This window comes from Psilocybe cubensis, chromosome 5 (assembly GCF_017499595.1).
Source record: "Psilocybe cubensis strain MGC-MH-2018 chromosome 5, whole genome shotgun sequence".
Lineage (NCBI taxonomy): Eukaryota > Fungi > Basidiomycota > Agaricomycetes > Agaricales > Agrocybaceae > Psilocybe > Psilocybe cubensis.
This window is the reverse complement of record NC_063003.1, coordinates 968,774-995,509: the sequence shown is the minus strand read 5'-3', so window position 1 is coordinate 995,509 and position 26,736 is coordinate 968,774. Positions and strand designations below refer to the sequence as shown.

At 49.6% G+C, this 26,736-nt stretch overlaps 9 protein-coding genes across 9 annotated transcripts; 4 read left to right on the top strand and 5 right to left on the bottom strand.

Annotated features, from left to right (window-relative positions):
* Window positions 1-86: 86 nt before the first annotated feature.
* Window positions 87-2,650, bottom strand: JR316_0005796 (uncharacterized protein; the record flags this gene model as incomplete). Its single annotated transcript, XM_047891550.1, has 2 exons — window positions 87-2,312; window positions 2,495-2,650. The coding sequence occupies 2 exons, from the start codon at window positions 2,648-2,650 to the stop codon at window positions 87-89; spliced, it is 2,382 nt and encodes a 793-aa protein (XP_047748899.1).
* A 237-nt stretch (window positions 2,651-2,887) lies between these two features.
* On the bottom strand, window positions 2,888-3,265 carry JR316_0005795 (Decapping and exoribonuclease protein; the record flags this gene model as incomplete). The annotated part of the gene is made up of 1 exon (XM_047891549.1): window positions 2,888-3,265. A coding segment is annotated over one exon (378 nt), but the record flags the coding sequence as incomplete, so codon positions are not given.
* A 2,305-nt stretch (window positions 3,266-5,570) lies between these two features.
* On the bottom strand, window positions 5,571-6,722 carry JR316_0005794 (uncharacterized protein; the record flags this gene model as incomplete). The annotated part of the gene is made up of 1 exon (XM_047891548.1): window positions 5,571-6,722. The coding sequence occupies one exon, from the start codon at window positions 6,720-6,722 to the stop codon at window positions 5,571-5,573; it is 1,152 nt and encodes a 383-aa protein (XP_047748897.1).
* A 7,750-nt stretch (window positions 6,723-14,472) lies between these two features.
* JR316_0005793 (uncharacterized protein) lies at window positions 14,473-15,767 on the top strand (the record flags this gene model as incomplete). Its single annotated transcript, XM_047891547.1, has 4 exons — window positions 14,473-14,523; window positions 14,605-14,798; window positions 14,862-15,322; window positions 15,382-15,767. 4 exons carry the CDS (start codon window positions 14,473-14,475, stop codon window positions 15,765-15,767), a joined length of 1,092 nt encoding a protein of 363 aa, XP_047748896.1.
* Window positions 15,768-16,822: 1,055 nt separating this feature from the next.
* On the top strand, window positions 16,823-17,719 carry JR316_0005792 (uncharacterized protein; the record flags this gene model as incomplete). The annotated part of the gene is made up of 3 exons (XM_047891546.1): window positions 16,823-16,850; window positions 16,912-17,646; window positions 17,703-17,719. The coding sequence occupies 3 exons, from the start codon at window positions 16,823-16,825 to the stop codon at window positions 17,717-17,719; spliced, it is 780 nt and encodes a 259-aa protein (XP_047748895.1).
* Window positions 17,720-18,105: 386 nt separating this feature from the next.
* JR316_0005791 (Chaperone protein DnaJ) lies at window positions 18,106-19,486 on the bottom strand (the record flags this gene model as incomplete). Its single annotated transcript, XM_047891545.1, has 4 exons — window positions 18,106-18,171; window positions 18,229-19,236; window positions 19,293-19,358; window positions 19,412-19,486. 4 exons carry the CDS (start codon window positions 19,484-19,486, stop codon window positions 18,106-18,108), a joined length of 1,215 nt encoding a protein of 404 aa, XP_047748894.1.
* Window positions 19,487-20,556: 1,070 nt separating this feature from the next.
* On the bottom strand, window positions 20,557-22,184 carry JR316_0005790 (uncharacterized protein; the record flags this gene model as incomplete). Its single annotated transcript, XM_047891544.1, has 3 exons — window positions 20,557-20,754; window positions 20,831-21,941; window positions 22,003-22,184. 3 exons carry the CDS (start codon window positions 22,182-22,184, stop codon window positions 20,557-20,559), a joined length of 1,491 nt encoding a protein of 496 aa, XP_047748893.1.
* An 807-nt stretch (window positions 22,185-22,991) lies between these two features.
* Window positions 22,992-24,619, top strand: JR316_0005789 (uncharacterized protein; the record flags this gene model as incomplete). Its single annotated transcript, XM_047891543.1, has 2 exons — window positions 22,992-23,720; window positions 23,783-24,619. 2 exons carry the CDS (start codon window positions 22,992-22,994, stop codon window positions 24,617-24,619), a joined length of 1,566 nt encoding a protein of 521 aa, XP_047748892.1.
* Window positions 24,620-25,278: 659 nt separating this feature from the next.
* JR316_0005788 (uncharacterized protein) lies at window positions 25,279-26,563 on the top strand (the record flags this gene model as incomplete). The annotated part of the gene is made up of 6 exons (XM_047891542.1): window positions 25,279-25,437; window positions 25,491-25,680; window positions 25,741-25,915; window positions 25,974-26,068; window positions 26,122-26,288; window positions 26,366-26,563. The coding sequence occupies 6 exons, from the start codon at window positions 25,279-25,281 to the stop codon at window positions 26,561-26,563; spliced, it is 984 nt and encodes a 327-aa protein (XP_047748891.1).
* Window positions 26,564-26,736: the final 173 nt, after the last annotated feature.

Sequence of the window (26,736 nt, the reverse complement as noted above, 5' to 3'; positions counted from 1 at the left end):
GAAAAGAGGGAAAAGAGGGAACCGGGTATCCATCCATCAACCGAGAAAAAAAACTCCAAAACCTAAAACCAAAGAAAGTCGTCCGGTCAACTTTTCACAAGATCAATCCCAGCTCCCAAAGACCGCGAACTCGAACTCGCGCTCGAACTCGGGCGCGACCCTGGCCTATCCCTCTCCCTCTCCCTCTCCCTCTCCCTCTCCTCCCCTCTTTCTCTCTCTCTCACCTGCTGCTGCTGATGATGGCGCATCTGCTCCTCCTCAAACAGCTTCCTCCCAACATCCGCGCGGAGACTATGGTTCGATTTGTGTGTTCCTCCTGCTCCTGCTCCTGCTCCTGCTGTTCCAGCTCCAGCTCCTCCTGCTGCTGTTCCTGCTGCTGTTCCTCCTCCTCCTGCTCCCACCCCCGCCCCCGACGCAGACCCCACCACCCCGCCCCTCAAAGGCGACAACGAAGAAGAAGACGGCGAAGCATTTATAAACTCATTTATATTAAATTCCACCGTCCCCGTCCCTGTTCGTTTCGCAGCCGACGCTGAACCAGGCCTCGGACTCGGACTTGGAGTTGGACTTGAAGGTGCCGATGTTAAAGGCAGAGGGAGGGGTGCGGGAGGTAGAAGGCCGTGTCCAAGTTGCGATACACCTGAACCAGAACCAGAAGGACCCGCACCAACGCCAACGCCAACGCCAACGCCAGAACCCAACCCAGCGCCAGAACCAGAACCAGAACCAGAACCAGATGCCAACCCAGAAGAACCCGCGCCGACTGACACCGACACCAACCCCGACCCCTGCGAACCAACATTCGAATGCCCATCACCACCACCACCTAACTCGGCACCAACACCAATACTCGACATACTAGACCCAAAACTCGCATCTCCGCCTCTCGCCAGCACCGGTCTATACCCCGCCGCCGCCGTCCCCAGACCCAACCCCGGACCCGGCTCAGCACTCGACGGAAACAACACCCTTCCCTTGGACCTCAACGCGCCCGATCCACCTCCAAGCGCGCGATACGCCGCCATATCCCTCGCTTCTTTGCTCCCACCCGTACCCCCACTCCCACTCCCACCATTCGCGGGCCGCGCAGGCGACGGCGACGTAGCGAGAAACAACATCAAATTCGCCGCTTCGCTATCCGTCGGCGGTGCCGCTGACGCTGAGGCCGCATTACCGCGCGGGGTCGTCTGAAGAGGGAGGGACGAGGCGCCGGGTGGTGGTGGTGGTGGCGTGAGCGCCATCATCCTGCTCTCCATGTCTACACCCACGCCCGATGAGGACGCGACGCCAGCAAGCGGCGCAGGCGCCGCCATCCGCGCCGAAGACTGCGCAAAGTGCGCATACGCATACGACGACGAGCCGACATCCGACGACCCATTGCTCGATTTCGGGGACGACGCGCTCGCCGCTCCAGCCGCGATCGACATCGACGGCCTGTTGTGGTGTCTGAGCAGCGACGTCAGCGTCGCCACCGCTTTCATATCCACGTCGCCATCTACATCCATATCCATATCCACGCCCATACCCACATCCACCTCGCCCGAACTGGCACTGATACTATTGCTTTTGTTGTGTTGCTTTTGTTTGCCTTTATCCATTGACCCGCCGCCGCTGCCACTGCCGCCCTTGGTCCGCCGTCTGTCAGGCGACGCGGGCAGCTTGCCCGGTTTGATCGCCTGCTTCGCCTTGCCCTGCACACGCTCCCGCTCCCGATCGCGATCGCGATGCGTCTCACCGCGCGGCGACGACATCTTCTTCTTCTCCTGCTGCTGCTGCTGGTGCTGTGCGCGCAACCGCGGAGACGGCCCAGCGACCGGACGCGCAGGCGCCGGGATGGGCGGATCATTCGGGTTATGTATCGTCCTCGCCCTGTTCGTCGGCGGCGGGGCGAGGATGGACGAGTACAGGTTCGGCGGCGCTTGGGCCGTTTGCTGTTGGTGTTGGTAGTGCGCGTGGGTGATGTTCCGCATCGTGGCGGCGGCGGCGTGGTAGCTTGCGTAGCCTGGTGTGCTGGGTGCGGAGGGTGGGTAGGCGTGCGTGCGTGGTGATGAGATCGCGGTGGATGTGGATGGAGGAGGGGCCATGGGGCCTGGTGGGCCTCGGCGCATGGTGCCTGCGCTGCTGGAACCCTGACCCTGGGTGTAATACGTTGGAGCCGCACCGACGGCCTTGCGTTTCGCTGCGACGGTGCGGTTGAAGGAGGCCGCTTGGCCCTGGTTCTGCGCCTCGAGGTCGCGTAGTGGGACGTGTGGGACATTGTGGGTGGCCTTGTACGAGGCGTACGCCAGACGCGTTCGCAGCGCGCGGGTTACCTAGCAGAAACATGAGTAAGAACTTTGTACTAGATTTAACGTGAAATATGAGATGTAAATTAGCTGCATGGGGACTGGCTGGCTGGACATGACGGACGGATGGGCTGAGGGGACTCCGCGCAGCTCGGAAGGCGTCGACGCCAACGCGTCGGAGGGTAGGGAGGGGAGGAGGGGCTACATACCATTGCGACCTCTGCTCTAGCGAGGAACTTTTGTACGGCTTTGGTCCTCGTCTGCTGCTCGTCGTCTTGGTCCTGGGAGGCAGCGGGCTGCTGGGTTGCGGGGAGATAAGGCATTGGGGGCGAGGGGGACGTGGCTGAGGACGAGGGCGTAGCCATGTGCGCGTGCTCGCTGGTGGAGGAGGAGAGTGGGTGGCCGCTGTTGCGGACTATGAGACTCGCGCGTTTGTGGTGAGAAGAGAGAGGATGGTCAGTGGGTGGAGGGTCAGAGGGTGGGCCCGCGAGAAACGCGACGACGCGTATCGGCATTCTCCGGGTTTCGGGTGAAGAATCCTCCGTTCTGAATCCATTGCATCAAGGTCTACACTATTACTATAATACGCGCCCCCTCTAAAGTCAGATGACGGAAGCTAAATGGGTGCGTCTGCCCTGTGATGCTTCTCGCCATGTGTCCCAGTACCATCTTGGCAGGAATCCGACCCGCTCCTCCCCATTCACCACCTCCTCCAGCTCTCTGCCCTCTAGCACCGCCACACTCACACCTTTCCCAGGCACGAATCTCGCGCGCCACACCGACGTGTCACTAACAATATCGCCGCGCGCGTTGTCAATGAGGACCTTTAGCTCCCTAAGCAATCCGGCGCCCCAGTGCATACAGACCATCGGATCCCATGCGCCCGGTTTGCCGCGCACCATGCGTGGCAGCTGCATCGTCTTGAATGATTGCACAGTTGTTACAACCCCTGCTGGCGTGCGGAATCCAACCACGATCTCCTACTCACAAACACATCGTCAAATCGCGTCAGAGACATAATTAGCCCAATGCGGATTCACCGGCACCCCAAGCAGAAACGACTGGAAATAGAACTTGAGCAGCTTCCTGTTATAGCCCAGTCAGCCACAAGCCAGTCAGACCAAACGTCGAAAATTATACCTTTCGAATCGTTCTTCGTCCTGTCTGCCGCGTATTGCAAGCGACGTCTTCAATTCCACAAATGTGTCCGTCTGTCCCGTGTACTTTCCTACATCCTAGGATCAGCCGGATGCCCTCGGGGCTCACTTTCTAACCCTTACCTCTGACGCAGTCCACTTCACCACCTATGATCATACGCATATCCCCGAGTTTCGTCCGCACCACACTGCACCACTGCACATTCGTGTCAACGTCCCCACCCCAGCCCACCGGTTCCCCATGCGCTCTCCCTGTCCGCCCCGCTGCCGCCTGCCCCGGCGGTGTCTCCGACGTACAGTACGACTCGAACGCATAGCCATAATATGTCTGAGACCTCTGTCTTTCGTTCATATTATTTCTACAATACAAAACACATCAGAAATTTGGTTTTGAATTAATCAATTAAACAAACCACCTACTTTTCATTTAACCGTTCCTCTGTCAAATGTTCTTCGAGGTATAACGTCCCATTAACCAACATCACATTCAAATCCCACCCATCCCGATTTTCATAAGGCGCCGTCAAAATTCTAACCTCAAAGGTAATCTCTTAAACACATAGAATAAGCGAAAGAGTACATAACACAACACATACTTGGTCATAATCCCCCTCCACGCCACAACCCCAATCTCCGGGAACCCTCCCCTCCCCTCCGCCTCACGCCTCACCTTGCACAAAGCACGCAACAGCGCATCCAACCTCCCCCTCTCATCCGGCCTCCTCACCCACCTCTCATACCCATACCGCAAACTCGCGCCAAGCGGCGGATCGACAAAGTATCTCAGCGCCGCGTCGTTGAATTCCTGGATGTGCGCGGGGGTGTAGGAGAAGGATGTTAGTTGTGTTGGTTGTTGGAATGGGATGGGGTTGGGTGTGGTTTTGGTTGGGTCTGGGTATGGGATGAAGATGGGTTCGGTGTGTTGCTGCTCCTTCGTTAGACGGCTCGACGCGTCGAACGCTTGCGTTCCCCTCCTTTGCCCTCCTCCTTCTCCCTCTCCTCCCCCTCCTCCATCCACCCCCCTCCCATCCACCTCAACCCTCCGACGCGTCGCAGGCCGCTCACCCGCCCTTCCACTCGCACTCGCACTCGCACTTGTATACTCCACACCCTCTCCCTCTCCCTCTCCGACTCCATCTTCATCTTCCGCGCGTCTCTTCCGCAAAGTCCGTGAATGTGAAGCTGAATGTGAAGGCGGGGGTGGGGATGCAGGATGGGGATGGGGATGGGGATGTGTGCTTGAGGTGCTCATTCTCTACTCTACCCTACTATACTATACTATACTATACTAATCTATACTAAAGTGCGTTCTTATCTGCTTGTGAACACGAACGTGAACGTGAACGAGGATGTGTCGGTATGATCGAGGGTGCCGGCTCAATGGTGCTTGGGGGATAAATACACGGTACACGGTACACGGTATACGGTATACGGTATACGGTAGATGGTAGATGGTACGACGCGTTTTATCCTGAGCGACGCCGCGTCGCGTAACGAGCTTCAATGGAATGAAAAGGAGGAAGTTATCAAGCAATTGGAGGAAACTGTAGAATCTAGATGTAAGTGTAACCGGTCCACTTGGAAGGCTGGAACCCCATCCGGCAACCTAAATTACTGGTATTACTAATACTAACTTATTAAGTAAGTATGCGGCATATAGACGGCATATTGCACTTTCTTTCGGAGTCTAAATTAAAATCTAAAATACGAGTCACTGGCAATAGCCCAATCCAAAACTTTTAGAAAAAAAGTCAAAAAAAAGTTCCAAGATAAAAAGTCTAGTCATACATGAATTCCTCCGAATCGACATCATTATCTTCTGTTGCGTTCTTTTACGGTTATAAACACAGGAAACGTATATTACTTCCGAGGAGATGGAGGGAGTGTGCTCATTGCTCATTGCTCAATTGCATACTAGTAACTACGTAGACTACTATCTAAACGCTCTCTCTCATCCACATTACAGAATTCCAGCATTCGTCATGATTAGCGGTATGGGTATAGTATTGGAAGGCTCCCAATATTACGCAGACCATTAAACCCCTGGAAAAACGGTATCAAGACAATTATGAAGTCTCTCAGTCAGTTATTCAGATTCTACTTCATTGCCTTCGTCAGTGGTGTTCTGCTAAAACAATGGATATTTGCATCTCCTCGTTTCGTCTCTAACAACTACACTACTCATCTCAAGTAACTGTTCAAATCGCGTCAACTTTCCATCCCTAACAATCCATTTCACACCTCCGTGTTCCATAACAGGCAGCGCATCCGCCCCTCGTCCCCACCAATACCCTTCCTGAAAATACATCGCCGTATCAAAAACACCATTCCCGGCCCCAGGTGCCCGGTCAGTCTGAGAAACCCTACGCATCTGTTCCACATCTCTAGTGCTTGCCATCTTGACCTCCGGCTCGTAGAACCCCCACTGAATGATCGACGCGATTGTCGCAAATGCAGCGCCAACTAACGGCCCCCACTGCCCAATGGCTGTCATATCCTCGCCCACGGGCAACCCCCTCGGCCCGAGCATCGCCACTTCCATCACAACGATATGGCCCACACAGAACCCAATAGCAAGCGGCGGCGCGCATACCGCGCACGTTGCGATTCTATTCGCGTTTTTGCGGCGGAGGCGCCGCGAGCCGGCCTTGGTCTTCAGCTGTGCGAGTGCAATATCGAGCGGGCGTTTCTGCTCCAAGAAGAACATGGCGGCTGTGAGCGCGAGACAGGCTGCAATCCACGAGAAGAGCGTGGCCCATGTGTCGGTTGCGAATGGGCCGAGGCCACGGTGGAACGGGACAGAGACGATCTGCTGGGTGTGCCTCAGCGGCAACGTGACATTGCACACTGGCGCCGTGCACGCGTCTGCGTCGCACGGCGCGGGCGACGGGATCTTCTTGATGCTTGCTAAAGACGCCATGTTCCCCGTGAACATAACGAGGATCCACAAAAATACAAGCAGTCGTGCAGACGTCTCCGCCTCTCTTAGCGCCTTGGACCACACCATCAGCGGTATCGCCGCGACGAGCCCGACGCCCGTGATAGCATATACTGGGATAATGTCCAAATCCACCGTTGCCTTCCCTTTCGCCGCGTCCAGCGCGAGCGCGTGGACAGCTGCGATGGAGCTGAAGATCATGGACGCGCCGAGTGTGCTGTCGACCAGCCATTTCGTTTTGTGGAATACGAGCGTGATGATCAGCAGGATGTAGTAGAGGAACCGTGGGATGGGTCCGTAGCCGCCAGAGAGCGGGTACGCGCATATAAGGCCGGCGCTCATTGTGCTGCAATGTTTTCTTTGATGGGAGACTGGATAATTGTTTGGATGTTGGCTGCGTTGAGGCTGCTTTGCGCGACGAAGCAGCTGTTTAATATATGTGCAGTCGTAGCATAGCCTGCTTACGATATGTGTGCTGTGCGGCGCTGGGCACACTGCACAAATATATGTCCAACCATTCCGCCTGTTCACATTTGACAGTGACAGTCAGGTCCCGACAAACGAGGTTGTCCTGAACCATGCGTTCTGGAATTTCTGCTGCTGCCTCTTGTTATTGTAACGTGCGAACAAGTTTTCAATTTGGAACGGCATCTTTCGCGGTGAACTCGATGGGCGTCTATCCGATGGATCACAATCGTTCCAGCAGAGTCCTTCCACATGCTGGTGCGCAAGCCCTCAACGCCTGTACTCGCCATTTGCGTGCACATCTGGTGACTGGATTAAGGTGTAATATGAGCTGCGGAAGGTCTTTTATTGGAGACACAATCGAACCACCCTCACACGTGTAGACACCGTGAAGAGCACATATAAAAAAGGTGCATTCGACGTGAAGTAGGGTACACATCTCTTCCTTTCCCTCCGCCATGAGCAGTAACAAGGCACGTAGATGTCCTCTTGCTTGACATACATAACATGATTGTCTGAGTATCTTCCAGGCTAGCGTCGTCGATAACACCAAAGTCACAATCGCGTGAGCAGCTGAACCTCTTCCAAAATATCAGACAAGGAAATAACCATGTACGGTTGCCGCCTCAAACATGGTCTAACTTTCTTGCAGATCGTCGAATCTGAGTCCGTTTTTGTTAATCGGGGTCCCTTCCTCGTAGCATAACTCTCCGTTACCTCTGTGACACCTTTTGCAGCTTTACAATCTCCGACACTGTACAGTCAATGTTCTGCCGACAGCCGAGGATAAATCATTTGCTAGTGCCATTACCAAAGTGTTACTGGCTGCTGGCACATGAGCCTGAACAAAATTGAAGTTGAAGTTCGAGTATCAGATTATTCTATCAGTTTAATATGTAGAGCTAAGTTTGTATTATATGCATTATGGGAGGTCAGAGTAGACGATTCAAACGCAGAGGTGATTCTCCTCATCAGAAGCGTGGGAAGACGCAGAATCGCCTCTCAATCGGAATCGCTGACTCGCCTCTGAATCGTTGAAGCGGCTCCGGACGCGCTTCAATGATTCTGCATCTATGAATACAATAAATTACAATGTCCAATTAAAAGAAGCCACTGGGCTGTTAGTACGGCTGTGTTTTGCCATATTGGATAACGAGTCTGCTTTTCAGTTGCAGAGGTTACAAGTGAATTGACAAATTAGTAGTCCTGGCTCATGCTGCTAAGGTGTAATCGACACTCACTTCCGTTTGTTAAGACTCAAAATTAAATATTCCGTGTACGAGTCGAAGGTTTCCTCTTTTTCATCGTTCAACAACATGTCAAGGTTTCAATGTTTTTATTCTTTTTTTCTCGTTGCCTCAGCGGTTCGAACCTGACAATAGAAATGGAAACGAACCCCCAAGTTTATCAGAACACGAGGCAGAAACAAGCAAAAACTTAAATTGAAGGGTGATCGGGTTTCCATGTTGCTTGTATCCTATGTCCAATTTCTGAGTCACATTCACACTTTCCGGTAAAGCACTGTTATATACTGTGAAAAATGTTGGAATACGAGTTCTTTACTTATGTTTTATTCTCCCTTCTTTCCTTTTTTACACCTGGACCTTCCTTATTTGTAGTCGGACCATTCGATCCGGTAGCCCCTGTCCTACTACTGAGTTCAGTAGTTCCTTTTCCTTCAGCGTACAACGCATCACCTTCCTTATTTTCTTCATCAACTTCTCTGACTTCACAATCCTCACATATACCGGCTCATCTCGTCTCACTACCTCAGCCCTTTGTTTCATTCGGCTGAGGTAAATTCAATTTTGTCACTCATAAAACATAGCTGATTGAGTTTGTAGACTTATCGTATATTTAGGTCAATATATCAGCCCTTTGTTTCATTCGGCTGAGACTTATCGTATATTTAGTTTTCATCAGGTTATGGGCCCCGCTCGCGCCTGAAGTAAACGAAGACAGACGAAACTCAGCTATCAGGCTTGCACAGTTTTTCTTCAAAGGACACCAGTTTTATTATCAAACTCCATACTCATTTCACTTGACAAAATCATACCAAAATGGCAGCAGAGATTCCAAACACTGCCCATACCACCATCAACAATTTCACAATGAATAACAAGATCACACCTGCAAATGCGAAGGTAGATCATATCGTCAACCTCAAGGGAACATCAAATTTCATAGCATGGAGGGATGACATGAGGAATATCCTAAAGGATTGCGGCGTCTATGGACATATTGAGGGATCCGAAAGCAGAACTGCACGCTATCTGGTCTCACCCAAACCTGCAGAACCTGCAAACGACGCATCCGACGAAGTCATCACTGCCTACAGAAAATGGTGGAGCGACAACGATAGCGCCAAAACACTAATCACCAGAAAGGTGTCAGCGCTCGTTAAATCGAACTTGAGCGTAGGAGAAGACGTTACTGCGCGAATGTTATGGAATCAAATTATGACGAGGTATGCTCGTGTCGATATCAATGCTCAGTTCGCTATCAAGGAGAAACTAGCGTCCATCAAACTCAAGGATTATACTGAAATTGAAAAGTACCTTGGGGAATTCCGCACTGGCAGGGAGCGTCTTAAAGACATGGGCGTCGATTACCCGGAGGGCGATATCATTCACCACATTATTCGTGGTCTTCCGTCTTCGGGTATATGGCCCAACTTCAAACAACTGATGATACAGTTGTATCAAGACACATTGGATAGGGACAAAGCCGCAGTCGACGAGGGGAGAACACCTTTTGCACCAAACACTGCTCTTGAGAGAATTATATCGCGCCTAACCATAGAATGTCAGCGCCTAGAAGCGGAAGCAGGCTCTAAACGTCACCCTCCTGGTTCGGAATATTCCAATTTTTCAAATGAAAATCGCCCTATAGCCAAACATGCTAACAATCCGAATGGAGTACGTTGCACCAACTGTAAAAATCGTTCGCACGACAAAGAACACTGTTGGGCAAAGGGTGGAGGCATGGAAGGGCAGGGACCGGCATATCAAGCAGCAGTCGCAGCGAAAAGGGCGGAAATGGCTTCGATAGCAACTGACTCTGCCTCTCTGGAAACCAGTGGCGAGATCTCTTGTGCATTAATTGAAGACATCGAAGATATACATCAGAACACTGACGTTGTCGCCTCTGCGAATACGAGATCTTTCTTATCCACGTCTATCCTGCTCGACTCCGGTGCTACCTCCCACATCATCAAATCGCGTTCTCTATTCCACACTTATTCCGAGGGCGATGCCAGGAACGTCACTACAGCCAATCTTGGGACTCTCAGAACCCAGGGCGGCGGTACATGCATCCTGAACGTGACTTATAAGGGCAAAGTAATCAAACTAAAGCTCAATAATTGCCTTCACGCACCTTCTGCAGCCGTAAACCTACTCTCCGTTAGTCGATTATTCATCGCAGGAATCGGATGCAATTTCGATCCAGGACGTGGAATACACCTTTCCAAAAGGGGTGTCGCGTTTGCCTCCGCTTCACTCATTAACGGCTTATTTGCAATAGACAATGGAGTCTTCGTACCAGGATCTGAAGATTCTATTGTCGAAAGAGCTATGTTTGTGAAGGTCCCGGAGACGATGTACCTTCATCATCTCCATCTGGGACATCCTGGAGAACAAGCCACACGCATGCTGGTCAAAAGGGTGATTAAAGCAGACGTGAGAGATGAAAACATAAAGTGCGAACCGTGCATCATTGCCAAGCACCCCGCTACCCCACATCCGCCAAGCTCTCTTGGCCAGCGCGCCTATCAACCCCTCGAACTTGTAGTTGCCGACACCTGCGGTCCTTTCCCGGTTCAAACACCACACCATAAAGAATATTTTGTCGCCTTCAGATGCGTTGGGATGAAAGTCAATAATGTCCAGCTTACTGCAGACAAAACCACCGACACAATGTTAGAGGCCTTTAAGATAGTCAAAGCTCGCTGGGAGACGCGTACAGGCTGCAAAATCAAACGTTTTCGATGTGATGGGGGTCCGGAATGGAAAGGAAGTTTTGCTGCTTACCTATTGGATGTGGGAATTGAACAGGAAGTCACGCCGGCACGCGAACATTGGATGAATGGCGAAATTGAACGTTTCATGAGAACAATTCAAGGCCGCATGCTCGCAATGCTCACCACGGCCCAACTTCCCATGACATATTGGGGTGAAGCTGCTCTGACTGCGTCTTACCTTCTCAACGTAACAAGCACCGACGAGGATGGAATCACTCCCTTCGAGAATATGTATCATTGTCCACCTAATCTCTCTCACCTCCGTGTATGGGGATGCCGCGCGTTCGTCCATGTCCCCGACGAGTAGCAATCAAAGCTGGGAGCAAAATCTGTGCAATGCAGATTTATGGGTTACCCGCCAGGTGGAAAAGGGTACCGGTTCCGTCATCTTGAAACAGGACATTTCTTTGATTCTTCTAATGCTGTGTTTGACAAAAATGTTTCTTTTCTTTCTAACAGTACCTCTTCTCTTCCCATAGACTACTCGTCCTTACCTTTCTTTTCTGATCTTTTCTCTTCTTCTCCTTCTACTATTTCTCCTTCTTTTCTTCCAAATCTTGCAGCTACTCCCTCTGACTTAGACTCTCCTCAACTCCTTAATTCTTCTTCTACCTTTTCTTCTGCTTCCACCTCGTCTCCTTCAGTAAATCTTGACATTATTCCTGCAACTCCCCCTTCCCTTCCACCTCAACAACCTCCGACTCCAGAAGCTCGACGTATCTTGCCACCACCTCTTTCATCATCAAGGGAACGTCATCTTTTCTCGAGAGGACTCTTGTACAACCAATTCCGCGACGCAGAGAAAGCAAAAAGCAAGTCCATTAAAGCTTCACGCAGGGCGACTAGTGCCGAGAAATCGTCAACCGTTCAGCCTTCCACCGAGCAAGGGGGTGACGATGACAATCCGTTTATATCCTTGTGCTCCGTTGGAATGCTAGAACATCATCCTCACAGCGATGTCTCTGAAGAAGCATTACTAGTTTCTCTTGACGTCGAAGACTACCTTACACGAGACAAGGACGCTTTTTTCGAGGCTATTCTGCTCTCGGTCAGGAGCGAACAGAGAAGAAACCCTCATTCCCCCAACTACGATCTCAAAATTCCACCAGCCAACTACTTTGAAGCAATGCAGCGTCCTGACGCCGACCAGTGGCAGAAAGTTGTCGAAAAGGAGCTAAATATGCTCAAGTCAATGAACGTGTACATGGACGAGCAATTTCTGGATGGCACACACACTATAGGATGTCGATGGGTCTTCGAGTTCAAAATAGACGAGCATGGAGAACTAGTTTACAAGGCGAGGCTCGTTGCTCAAGGGTTCTCCCAGAAATACCTTATTGACTATCATGAAACGTTTGCGCCCGTATCCAAATCTGTCAGCATCAGAGCTATAGTCGTGCATGCAACTCTTAATGGATGGCACATAGAATGTTTCGATGCTACGAGGGCTTTCCTGTGGGGAGATTTAACAGAGGTCATCTACATGAAGTGCCCCCCTGGTTACTCATCTCCTTTCCCGAAAGGCGTATGGAGGTTGAAGAAGTCGCTTTACGGATTGAAGCAGGCAAGTAGCGTGTGGTATATTCTGATTCGTTCAACTCTTCAGGACATAGGATTCAAGCGATCAGAGAAAGACCATGCAACTTTCATCTTCAAAGGAGTTTGGAATGGGGTACAGGTGCACTGCTGGTTGTGCATTCATGTTGACGACGGACTTGGTGCCTCCAACTCAAAGGCATTTCTCGACCACGCAAAATCTGAAATTAATAAAAGATTCGGCATCAAGGACCTCGGCCCTCTACGCTCATATCTGGGAGTTCAATACGAGAGAAACACAATCACCCGAGAAGTATGGATCCATCAGACACCGTACATTGAGAGTGTTCTAGACGAATACGGACTTCTCAACTGTAGCCCCGTCTCGACCCCACTCGACGCCAATAACATTTTCGGGCAAGAAACAGATGTATTTCCAGACATTCCAAACATCAAGTCCATGTTTCAGCGTCTCATAGGGTCCCTTCTCTTCATACAACGTCATTCTCGTCCTGATATCTCCATTGCCGTTCTCTTACTTTCACAACACGCTTCAAATCCTCAACCCAGACACTTTGCCACGGCCAAACGAGTCCTTTGCTACTTGAGTGGAACACGGAACTATCGTCTCCACTACGGGGGTAAAGATGCATCTCAAGCACTTCAAGGCTACTCCGACGCAGATTGGGCTGGGAACAAGGAATCCCGTGCGTCTGTATCGGGCTTCGTGTGGATGGTCGCGGGCGGTCCGTTGAGTTGGTCATCAAAGACACAGACCTGTATCTCGACAAGCTCAACAGAGTCAGAGTACATCGCACTGACACGGACAGTTCAAGAAGGCTTATGGCTGGGGTCGTCACTCTCATATCTTCATATTGTATGCCCGAATCCCTTAGTGGTCGCTACCAACAACGAAGGCGCCAAGTCTCTCTGTGAGAATGACTCTTCACACTCCAAAGCCAAACACATCGACATCCGATATCATTTTATTCGCTCCCACATCGAAGCAAAGACCTTTCACATTCTTCACATTCCTGGGAAGGAGAACCCTGCCGACATTCTCACGAAACCACTTCAGCGTGTCAAATTCCTGGAAGGCGTGACTCGCTTGGGTCTTGTCGATTTGAAAACAGTCAGTAAGGCGATGCGTTGAGGGGGTGTGTTGGAATACGAGTTCTTTACTTATGTTTTATTCTCCCTTCTTTCCTTTTTTACACCTGGACCTTCCTTATTTGTAGTCGGACCATTCGATCCGGTAGCCCCTGTCCTACTACTGAGTTCAGTAGTTTCTTTTCCTTCAGCGTACAACGCATCACCTTCCTTATTTTCTTCATCAACTTCTCTGACTTCACAATCCTCACATATACCGGCTCATCTCGTCTCACTACCTCAGCCCTTTGTTTCATTCGGCTGAGGTAAATTCAATTTTGTCACTCATAAAACATAGCTGATTGAGTTTGTAGACTTATCGTATATTTAGGTCAATATATCAGCCCTTTGTTTCATTCGGCTGAGACTTATTGTATATTTAGTTTTCATCAAAAAATAACATTTCTCATAGTCCAATTCATGAGCAATATATAATACAACCTAATTAATCTACTTATAAGCTGTGTAGAATAAGGGCCAATTTTTACAGCGCAGGAATACGCTGGAAGACGGCGTTGTACACCACCAACTTAAACAAACACACAAAATGCTCCATCTAAACGGGGACATGGCGGCATGCCTGTCTCAAGGTTGGAGGGTAGCCGACGGCAAGGTAGGTATAATGAGTGGTGACTTGAGGGAGTTGTACAGCTGTATGCCAATTTGTTAGAGAACGAGGAGGTGGGGTAAGGATATTTCGGAGAAGCACCTCGAGGCTCCGGCTCACGGACAGAGGTTGAAATTTGAAACTCCGACTTCCCCCGAGCCGGCCAACCACAGCCACACATAGAGGGTCTGAACAGCAGTTCTACCTGACGTGACAAACAGGAAAGTAACGCAGTGCCAGGACCCCCATCCACCGCTTCTTGATAGCGGAACAGTTGCCTTATGTAGGCCATGTTTGAGGCGGCAACCGTAACCATGTCTCTCTCCAACAGTGTCATGGGAGCTACAGGCACCGGCAAAACCAGCGTAAGCCTTTGTCCTTTTTTTTTTTGACTCGACGCATCGTCTGAACTGACCGTCGGTTGTACGGCACCTTGCCTGGCACAGTTCATCAACCTCGCGAGCGGGGCAAACCTCAAAGTCGGGCAGGGTCTCCACTCTTGCACGGGCGCGGTCGAGCTAGCGCCGTCCTTTGAGCTCGACGGGCGGTCCGTTAGTCTCATTGACACCCCCGGGTTTGATGATACCACCAAGAGTGACGCGGACGTTCTGCGTATGATCGCCATGTTTCTCGCTGAAACGTAGGCCAAACTCACCGTCTACGCAATTATCTTCTCTTCATATCCCTTCTTCTTTGCAAATAGGTACGAACACGGCAAGCGCCTCGCGGGTGTGATCTACATCCACCGCATCTCAGATTTCCGTATGACCGGCATCTCAACAAGGAACTTTAAAATGTTCCGCGAGCTCTGCGGCGAGAGCACGCTCCGCAACGTTGTCATCCTCACCAACATGTGGGGCGAAGTCAAACCGGAGGTAGGCGAGGCGCGCGCGCACGAGCTCGCTACGCAGGACATCTTTTTCAAGCCCGTCATCGCGAAAGGCGCGCAGTTCCTCCGGCACGATAATACGCGCGCTGCGGCGTTGAGTGTTATTAGGCGTATACTTCAGAACCACCCGATGGCGCTGCAGATCCAGCGCGAGCTGGTTGATGAGGGAAAGGATATGGCGCAGACGGCCGCTGGAGCGCAGTTGAATAAGGAGATGATGGAGCAGATTGAGAAGCACCGTAAGGAGATCAAGGCTGTTAGAGAAGAAATGAAAGGTAGGTTTTATTTGTATATATCTTGCAATTCTAATCATAGGAAATTTTGTCACATCCAGAGGCGATACGCGTTAAAGACGAGGAGGCAAGACGAGAGCTCGAGGCAGAGGCGAACAAGCTCCAAGCGGAGATGATGCGCGTGCAGAATGAATCTCAAAAGTTGGCCACCGACTACCGCAAAGAAAAAGAGAGGCTTGAAAATCGAATGCAAGAGATGTCAGAAGCATCACGTAGGGAACAAGAAAGAGCGAGTGCCGAGCACAATCGACAGCTGTCTGGGCTTAGAGATCAGCTTTCGCAGACTTCTGCTAAAGCAGACAAACAGAAATCTGAGCTTGAATCCCAAATTCAGAGTTTGCGGATGGCTAACCGTGGTGGCGGAGGAGGAGGTGGAGGTTTTTTCACTCCTATTGGCCGTGCTTTAGATAGGGTTTTCAGGTTTTAATATTTACCCATCAGCGGCTGATGTATGCACTGTTTGCTAACTCAATGAACGAGTCATACCATACTCATTTACAATCATCCAGTGCCAAATACCAATAAATATTTCTGAAAACAAGGATACAATCGTCACGAAACAAATATGCACCTGGATCGATAGTGACATAAACAGAAACTTTGTGACTCGTTGATCTATGATCAATTTAGCATATGATGGCAGGTTTAATTTTTCCTTAGCGCGTGAATATACTCAACAAAGGCAATCTTTTTTTTTTTTGCATTGGAGGATTTAGACGCCCTTTTGGAACAGACTCGGCCCTGACCTTCAACTTGTCAAATCAATTTTAAAACAACATCTACGGTCTCACGTCGTTCTATACTTTCGATTTTAATCTCCACTAGTCTGGGAATGTGATAATTCAAACAATTGAACAAGGATTCGCTAGGCAAGTAATAGGTCGTTGTCATGAAAATCATGTTGACTCAGGATTCACTCAAGTTTACCGCCGTTACCAAGTCCGAACAACTCACATTTTACCACGGTCACGTGCCTCGATGCCACGATTTTTTGCAAGTTCCGCCAAGGTGTGTTGGCCAGAGTTTCAGGCAAGTTGCTCCTCGACCACACCTACTTCCATGTGTTGCGTTTAACCTCTCACACCCTCGATTTATATATTGTTGGAGAGCAGAAATCTACCACAAATGCTTATATGATCTTGTTCTGTTTGACACAGAATGTGATTGTTTGCACTTTCGAGGTGGTGAATCTGTATGGCCTTTGTTATGGCCCCGGAATGGCACATTCAAGTTTGTTTAGGCCTCGAGATGTCCGCAGCGATGCAACAGGCCTGCAATGTGCCTCACTACTTGCTTCCCGCTTTGTTCGAGTATCTCCGTCGGAACAATGCTATCTTGCCGGTGTTGGCAGTATAAAAGGGACTGCACTGCGGGGAGTTGCTATCCTCACTTGCCCTCCGTTCGAACCTTCTCTTCACCCCTACTACTCGTTGATATCATCCTCGACTATTTCGTTCTGATACATCACTCATTTTTATCCCAATGAACCCCACGAAATTATTTAACTTTTGTAAGTCGGGTTGTGGCATGATCATTGTTGTTAGTGCGTATCTCACTGTTAACGATTGCAGTCCGCTCCTTAGGTCCCAGAAAGGGCGAAGCGTCCCAGATGGTTCTACCTTCCGACTGGCCGTCGGATTTACACAGTAAATGCAGCGTGCAGGCATGCTGGTACCCCAATCCACCTCAGGCCGCCGTCGGTCTGTACAACTGTCTAGGGCGTCGCTCAGATGGCCGCCCGTGCAAAGGCGTCTACAATGTCACTGCCTTCATCGTCACGGAGATGGTCAACCAATATCACCGCAAGAGGAAGGAAGAAGTGCTCAGGGCCAAACAGTCTGTCCAAGCCGAGCGAACAAAGCTCCCGCGTGAACGCGAACTTCACAAGAAGCCTTCTCGGGCAACTACCACTGCGGCACGCAAGTCTCAAAGGCTTCACGTTCAGAAAAGTTTCCGCAGTCTCGATTATCGGAAGGAGAAGAGCCTTCCGGGGATTCCAGGTCTAAGTCAGCGAAAGGTTAACAAAGGCCCGCTTGCATTTCGTCCACCATATCCGACACAAGTGGCTGGAGATGTTGCTCTATTCCCTGAAGTGCACCTTCGATGCACCGTTTATCCTATGAACCAAGCTGCTGCGTTTTCCCAGCCAGCGTTGACCAGTGTTCCTCAGAAACCAGGGCCGGGTTATACCCCTTTTCGTCCTCCCTTGATGATGACTACAAGGACTGCGTCTAAGGAACATGGTGCTACCGCAAATCCTCATGATAGTGTTTCTGTGTACAGCCAGATGACAACTGTCAGGGATGGTAGGTATTTGATCTAGTCGTTGATCAACTTGACCTTTTAATCCCTTATTTTACAGAATCTAATCGTTTGTAGTCATGAATTATAACACAAACATCGCATCTTATGTTCATTTACAAGTATGCTTTGCTTTTTGCGTACGGTATTGATTACCGATCCACACTCCTTGTACAAGTATTACTTCCCCAATATATGAGATGTTTTTATTCAAATTTCACTGACTGTGCCACGGAAACCTGGGTCAACAGTTTCTCAGTCTCACAAATGAGCGTGATATGAGACATAGCGATTGTCGATAAACAAGCGTTGCCTTATACGAATTCCAGTTTCTGGTGTTCAATTAAAAGCTGATGTAGTTTAGAGTATATACCATGGAACTACGATAAGTAGGGATATCCTCAGACATTTTGCTGATACTTTTTATAATAATCATAAAAGGTAGGTCAGGCTAAAATCAATGTTTACTTGAAAACCGAAGGGCATTCTTTATCGTATCCCAAGAGGAAGAACTTTGGTAAATCTGCCATCTGTGTTAAATAGGTGCATAAGCATCGCAGAACGTGGAGAAACTTGGACAACATTACTGACCGAACAATAATCCGACCTCGACCGCCTCCGTCACGGCAGGGCATTCCAGCGCCCGGTATAACCGCAGTTCCACTCAAAAGCCGGGTGATATGATAATCGACCTTGAACAAATAGTCTTTTTCGTCGATGCCCTGAAGGTAAACTTGCCCCTCCTGGCTATTCAAACTTTCAACCCAAGGAAGCCTGATCTCCAAAATCAGATCATTATGAACGCGCTTAAATTTCTCGTGCTTGGTCTCTTTCACAATGAAGCTGAGATCCTGCCACGAGCCGTCTTTGCACTCATTCCCAGCGCCCTGGACGATGACCTCAGTCCCACCGCGGCTGCCCGAAGGCACGCGAACGCTCACAGGCAAAACGTGCTTCCTGCCTGATCGCGTATACCGAACGACGCGGAAATGAAACGTCTTCCCGCGATAGATGTCCTCGAGGCTCATGTGAAGGGTGTGTGTCCATGTTCGTGGGACTTCGGCCCCGGTTCCGTGCAGCGCGACGCGCCCAGGACGCAAGGTCTTGACGTCGCGTCCGCCGTGGTGGAGTAAAGGCTGGTTGTCTTCGTCTTCGCATGCATTTAACTCCAGATCGGGGTTTTTCGATTTCGAACTCTTTCGTATTTTGTTACGTAGCGGATCTGTCGAAAGAGGGTAAAGGAACGATTTCGGAGACGCGTGGGAGTTTAGGGTGTCCGCAGCGGGATGCCTGACTGACTTTGGACTTTGATCCCCTCCTCGAGTGTGACGTAGATCGGAGGAAGAGGACCGAGGAGACGAAAAAGGGTCTAAAGTCGCAGAAGAACTCGAAGGCAACTCTAACGATCTCTGTGCCGGAGATGACGCTCTCGATTGAGAAGCCGAATAACATGTCGATGATTCAGACAAGGATGTGGTGGCCGACTGGGGAGAAGGTGGTGCAGAACACTCCGACGCTGAGGGAGTTTGCCCGGCCTGTGCTGCCCGACGAGCGCGACGAAGGTTACGGAGCATAGTTCGGTTAGCCTTATTAATCTTGCGTAGTACCGCGTTAGTGTCCAAAGATGCCTGCTTCAAAACTAGAGACTCACTTCGGCGAATTTGGCAGTAGCCTCTTCAGAATTATTTAATTGGCGGTCGGGATGCCATTTCATAGCCTTAGAAAGGGAAAGGTTGGAGTTGGGTCGGATGGACACACTAGGTTACGTACCAAAGCCTTGTAGGCAGCCCTAATCTGATCTTCCGACGCGTATTTTGAGATACCGAGGATTTCGTGAGCTTCCATGTATATTCAGCCGATAATGGTATAATTTTCAAGTGGATGCAGACGCAGACAGCTGAGGACGTGTGGAGATACAATACGAGGAGAGAGAGAGAAACAGCAGAAGATCAAGTTTGGTGGGCCACCACAGAGAACGAATCAGCATTTATACTGGAATCAAATTGAATGCAACGAGGCAGATATCCGCGTCGGTGTCCCAGAACAAAGCATATATAGATCATTGCGGGACGAGGCGGTGGCAGAAGAATCTGTTTTGCATACATGTGTGAATTTGTGCCTCCACTTTCTCGATTCGTTTTTGATTATCATTGTGGGCGCGCCTCATGTTGTGTTGACCACGTTCAAAACACACCTTTTTCTGATCTAATCCTGGAGCAGGCCTTCGCGACTACGCAAAAAAAAGCCGCTGAACAATGCCTTCTCATAGCAACCACTATATGCAATTTGCGATCTGCTTAAACGAAATAGACAGCGAGCAAAAGAAAAAGAAAGTCAATGGAAGTTGCATGTGTTGGTTACTGTGAGACATTTGAGAGTAGAACCCATTCCTTTGTTTGGCCGGTTAACCCATCTACAGCCATGCTCGGATAATTCCCTTTCGGGATATCTGTTGATGGCACAGCAGTTTCGTCCACGTTGTTCGTGGCCCACTGGTCGCAAAGGACTAACAGTAGGTACATACTTGGATACCAAATGGTATGCAGTGGGTCGGGAATGCAGTAACGAGACTGATAGAGGCGTGGCAAAGGGTTTCTCGATTCTCTGTCATTTAGAAGTGTTTGTTCCCGAGCCAACACGAGGCCAAGAGAGTAGGAGACAAAGATGCAGTGAATACTATTCCGAAAAGCGCCAAATCTAGTGACACGCCAAATCGCCAGTTTGTATGCATGAGCCAGGTTTCGAAGGCTGATAGAGACTCACCCATTTGTGATGCTTAGTACTACTTCAGTTCGGCAAATATCATTTCGGTAGGAAGCTTGAGTGGCATTCATTAATAGATCAAAATCTAACATTGCCATCGGCATCCCATTGGAAAAGAAGATGAAAAAAATTGACAGGAGGCAGATAGCGTTCTAAATGTCTCCTGAAGTAGCCGTTCGGTCGATATGTCCATTCCCGAAAAAGCTGAAGAGTGAAGGTATACTGCGCGAAAACGCCATCATGGTATCATGGTTGACCTCGCGAAGCCGGAATTTATTCTGCATAACGGAAAGGTCTTCCAGCTTCCAATCGGGGTAAGAACGGGTTTGTAGCTCCCGAAGAAAAGTGGCCTGTGTCGGGCGAACACGAAAAGCATCAAACATAAGCCATAGCGCCACCATAAGCTATGAATTTAGAACAACGTACGTGGCCACCTTCTGCCTCGGCATTATCAAATGCTCCTTCCACTGAAATCCAAAGCCTTTGTAGACCGGGCGTAGACGAGGCCAACTTGTCGATCAACTCGATGGTTATGTTCAGAACACTGAGATGCAAGGACCTGATAGTTGTGCACCCCGACAGAGCGTCGATGAGGAGCATCGCATCGTCTTCACTGAGGTTGCGCTCGTGGATTCCCAGCTCCCCGAGGCTGCTCGACGCACGCCGAATGAATGCAGCAGCAATGTCCATCAGGCCATTTCCAATCGTTGGAATAAGGTAGATATCAATCGTTCTCAATTGCGAGAAACATTCGTCATCCTCCACACAAGTCAAGAACCATCGAGTGGAAGGTTGGAATGCAAGGGAATTAACGAAAGATTGAGAGGGGTTGATGCGTAGGTTAATTTTCCTGACCGTGTGAGAGAGGTGATAAATGAAATTCTGAAGGCCGGCGGGGTCCCTGCAGGACATGAACGTCACATTGACTTCGAGATGCACCAATTTGGGAAAAATCGGTAGCGGAGCAAGCAAATCAGAGATGTCCAGGGCAAACCAGGACCGTATCCGGAGCACTTCCAGATGGGAGCTGAGGCCATTGAGAAAAGTGATGATATCGCTGAGTGCATTGTTAGCAATTCGGCCATGATGGAATGAATTGCGGTCGAAGTCGATATTCAGCTCCTTCAGCACTGGCAACGACGGACGGGAGTCAACTAGCAGACGATAATGCTCCAAATTTCCTTCTAAGCAAAGCTTTTGAAGCTTTGAACCAAAGGCTGACCAGATAGACGAGTAAATGGCAGACAAATTATACGCAGACGGCATATACCAGGTCTTGATAGTAAATCCGTTGATGTTTGAAAAGTCGGACGATCCGGCAATGAATTCACCAAGCAGATCTTCAAAATCTGGGGACTGGGGATGGGTCGGGGAGATTTGTTGTCCTAGCCGAAAAAACATAACGGTGTCGGTGATGCTTTGCTGGCCGTGAGTGGTGCGGAGATACATGAACCGACCGGGGTTGGGTACCATAGACTGAGGTTTGGCGTATAAAACCAGAGACAAATGACGAACTCGGGAAGACACAAAAGGATCACTGGGGGATGCGACACAAGCGTTAGCCTGTGTTCATCGTTTATGCAGGGCCTTACACTCACGAGAGACGTGTCAGTAATTGTTTGCTTTCCGTCCCAGTTTTCGTAGGGATTGTAACACCTTTGTACCGAATATCCATTGCAACGTAGAAGAAGACTCTGTTGAGGCTCATGAGACGAAGGAGGTCTTGGGCAGGAATGAAATGTGCGATATTGAACCATATTTCCAGTGGGATATCGACCATGTCGTGGTCGACTACGAAGTGGTAGGACGAGTCCCAGGCTTTGAGAATCTGACATCACATCCTTTATATTGTTTCCTGACAGTTGGTCGGCGTGGATATTACCATAAAGCCCAAGATAAGTCACACCAGATGAATTGTAGGTATGTAGTGGAAAGCATTCTCGGCCATTGCATCAGCACTGATTAGACACTGCCGCTATTTAGGCAGATAAGAGGACCGCTCCTTTTTTGTACGATATATGCTAAGATTGTAAATCGGGCCTCCACGACAGCAAAAAAATCCGCCAATGGAATACTTTGAGAAGTAGGGGGTCGCGCGTTCGTCATGTGAACCCGAAAGACGATTTAAAGCGCTCTTGGTTATATTTAGGCTGTACTTATATCACCCAAGTGCATCCGACAGCGCATTAATGGGAATACAGATGTATCCGGACAGAGGAGGCATCGAATCCGCACCCAAGGAAGTAATGAATGGATGGGAGCTGCCAGCGAGCACGTCAGGCGGCCGTCGTTCATTGGTTGATAGCGTTGGTTGCGCGTGATAGAGAGCTGAGATCCAGCTAAGACGCCCTGCGAATGTACATTGGAGCATTGCGGTTAGGCCAGAACAACTGGGTGCAAGTCGGACGGACGGCAAAGTATGAAGACAAGAAGGAAGACAGGCGCTGCATCGATTGTTGAGAAGAAGAGCACGTGGGCGCTTGGCGGCAGCCGCACCGGCACACGTGAAAACCGCTTACCGAACCTGACCCCTCTAAGGAGCCGGAATTTACTCCTTGCACTTCCTCCTTCTCCGTCTCCTCCTTCAATGCCAACCGCGACAACCACTACAGTCGCAAAGACAGCCTTATTTCAGGCACAAATTCCTCTAAAAGCAACCTTGGAGTCCTCAAATATACCGCCAGCATTGTCTCCATTCAAGTCCAAGACGCTTGAGGCGTCTGTAGGGACGACCCTTCGTTCCCTCTACAATCGTGCAGCGCGAGCTTTCGTGCTGAGAGATATCCCCCTCACACATACTCTTCTTCGATCCGCGTTTGATCTCTTGCAATCGCCTCAGAGTTCTACTGACTCGCTATCGGACCAGAGGAGAAAATGGGATATTCTACGAATCACATTTGAGTCTACAGTATACACGTCCCCACCATCCGCAAGCGATTCTCTACCGGAGGCCCTCCGCGAAATTCTCTCAGAATCACCGCAAGCTCTAGCAACTTCTATATACACTCGCTCACTTGCCTTATTCACTCCGACGGCTGGTAGCGCTCAGAAGACTGTCTTAAACGCCGCATACCTCCCAACTCAGGTGCTAACTACCTTGGTATACTGCTGCCTAAAGGTAGACGCACCGGATGTAGGACGCGTGATCATAGAAGATTGGCTTGCTCGGAGAGATAACCAAGCAGACGCTGGGGGTGACGGCTATGTGAAAGTCTTGGATTTGTATTGTCTTCACATCCTTCCAAAACTGGGCCAATGGGATTATGCGAAGGAGTTTTTAGAGTATGAAGGCGAAATGCCTGCTCAGAAAAGAGAGGTACGTTGATATGATCTTTTTGGTTCTTGGACGTAAAATTAACCAAAAATTATGACAACCAGCATCTGAAGGCCACTCTGAACAACCAATACATGCAAGCCTTAGCTGCCCGCCGCACTTTTACTCCTACGCAAGACGCAACTCCCTCTGCTCCTTTATCAGGCTCGTCATCGCCTCGTTCTTATTCACCTGCCCCTTCCTCCGCCTCTTCCTCTTCCTCTTCCTCACTATCCACCACTTCAACACATACCGTCGTCCCTGCAACTTCAAGGGGCAATCGCTTCTCACCATCCGGATTGACAAACATCTCTCAGGCATCTTCATCCTCAATATCTGTAGCATCTGATGAAACCGCTACACCCATAAAACAATCAGGCCCTATACCCCTTAATGGCACTATTCAAAGCAGCAACCCCGCCCAGAGATCTTCCCGCTCGCCTTCAAAAGCTCGCACAATGTCATCATCAGCGAGTTCTGCCTACTCAACACCCCATCCCCGCGCACATCTTGCACACCAGGTGTCAGCGCGGCCAGGTTCGCCCAGCATCTACGCGCTCATCCGGGCATCGCTAGCTCCGTACCTCACTAGCACGAAGACGACTACATTCATCCTGTTATTTGTTCTTGTTCCGCTTATATCGTTCATTCTGCGGATGAGGCGCCAGAAACGGCTGCTGGAATCCGGGCTGGGCGCGCTGGGGATAGGCGGGGGAGGGACGACTGCGGCCGGCATCGCGGCGGCAGCTGTCTCAGCGGGCAGCAGTAATGCTGAGCTAGTACGGCGGAGACTGCATGCTGCAGGCGGGGGCGCTGAGGGCGGCGTGGTATCGAGAGCGTGGTGGGAGATTGTCCGCGCTGTAGGAGATACGGTGCGGATGGCTGGCAGTGGGCTTGTTTAGAGTTGGCCGTGCTCCTATGGTGTTACGTTGATTTGGACAGCTCTGTTGTACCTGTGTGGTTCGCTTATGCTCATATAATACTTTGGATCTATACGGTAGACTCGGGTCGTTAGTCAAATGACCTGCCGACGTTTTGACACTCTGAAGACATGTCTAAACTACCAAATGGGTCATAGCTACCTCAATTGCAACAGACTGCTTACACTGAGCCTTTGAAGTGTTGGGAGCTGTTGAAATCGGACGCTCAGTTTTTATTTGAATATTTCGGGTACTGCTTTATTCCTGGAAGACTAGCGCGCCATTTTGAGTCTTCTAAATGAGCTACTTATCAGACGCGACGCGACGTGTGTAAATTAAAATATCACGTGTGAAAAAAACGTCAAATGTAATTTACATGCTCCCTTTCATCTCTTCCAACTACACCCTCAGGGACCTACCGAACACCTGTCACCCCACGCCATAATTTATTTTCTATTTCCTCTCTGCCGTACTGGAAAATTGTATAATCTTATCTACCAAACCTTGCCTTTCTCTTTGTACAAGTCTTATCAGGTGAGGTTCCTACAATTTAGATTGTGCTGCCACTGAGGCCCTGGCTAACCGATCTGTTAGCCCTCTCTGTAATTCCTCAACGTCACATAGGCCGTGTACAATTCTCCATGACCTCCCAGCCCGAAATACCGACCTTTCTTACGTGCGAAGGCGCGCCAATAGAAGTCTGGATCGAAGTGGCCGGGAAGATGGTTCCTCACTACTCCATAGAGTACAACGCGGAAAAGAAAGAGGTTAGCTGCTGGATAGCATCGGAATCGGATAAGGTACGTCTCTTCATTCTGGTTTGTCAATTGATTGCTCACCAATAGCTTTGCAGCCTTTCGCAATCATGTATAAACCCACTACCGACCAGTACGCAATGGGCTTGAAAATCATTTTAGATGGAGTAACATCAGGCGGCTACATAGTGTTGCCTGAAGCTTGCAATCTTCGACACACCATAACTGGGGTCCAAATTTCGGATACGGAGCAGCGTTTGTTTCAATTTGGATGTTTGCAATTAACTGGTGGGTACCACAAATCATCATGTCGAACTTTGAGCCTGCAGATTGACTTGCATAGCTCAGACGACGATGCATATCTTAACAAGCTTGCCCAAAACCCTCATTTTGGGGAAATCCGGCTAATTGTTGACAAGAAGACCAGTTTTGCAGCCTCTTTAGGAAAGGTAGCTCATTATGATATCCCTGAGGTAGATAAAATCCACGAAAAATCAAAGAAGGGATTGACGCATCATGTTAAGTAAGCGCCATACTTCATCCACCTCCGTTTTTTTTACTAAACAAAAATCATTGTCTAGATTTGGTGAAAAGAGTGTCGTAGCTACCCGCAGCAGTTACAGCTCGGTAAGCTGTGGTGTAATTGCAACCTTTATCGTCAAGTATCGCCCTCTTGGTACGCACTGCCATTTTCTTACCTTAGAACTATGCATTAATCCACTGGCTTAGAGTGGCTCATGGCTACGGATATTGTTGCGCGTGATCAAAGGGCATCTGCTTCCCCAACACCAGAACCAGGTCCCTCGAATAAACGCAAGGAACCAGAAGTGAAGGACGAAGAGGATGAAGAGGATGAAGGCGAAAACAGTGTTGATGAAGAGGAAAGGGTCTTACTTGTATGTACAGGTCACTCTATTGCGCCTTTACTATTGACCACGAACAATTATTTTTCGTGTCCCCTACTTACCCTCAGGCTCAACTGGATAAAGTTCGACAGAAGAAACTGGAGAGAGAAGCAGAGGGTGGGGCCAGGAAGAAAATCAAGCTAGAGCCTAAAAAGCATTTTTTGCCGAATGAAGTCATCGATTTGACAGATGAAAATTCTCCAGCGAAATCTCGTCAGCGGACAGTGGTTCCGAAAACTCCTGCGCCAGTTATTGACCTCACATGAGAGCATGGGCTTTTATTTGGGATATTCAGTCTCAAACCGTAATTACATAACTTACTATATTATTCGAGAATGTAATCGTTATATAATTAAATGACTCGAAGATATGTATATCAATATTACGACCAACCTTCTACTATGTGTCAAGAGTACTAGTAGCATGATAGATAGGAAAT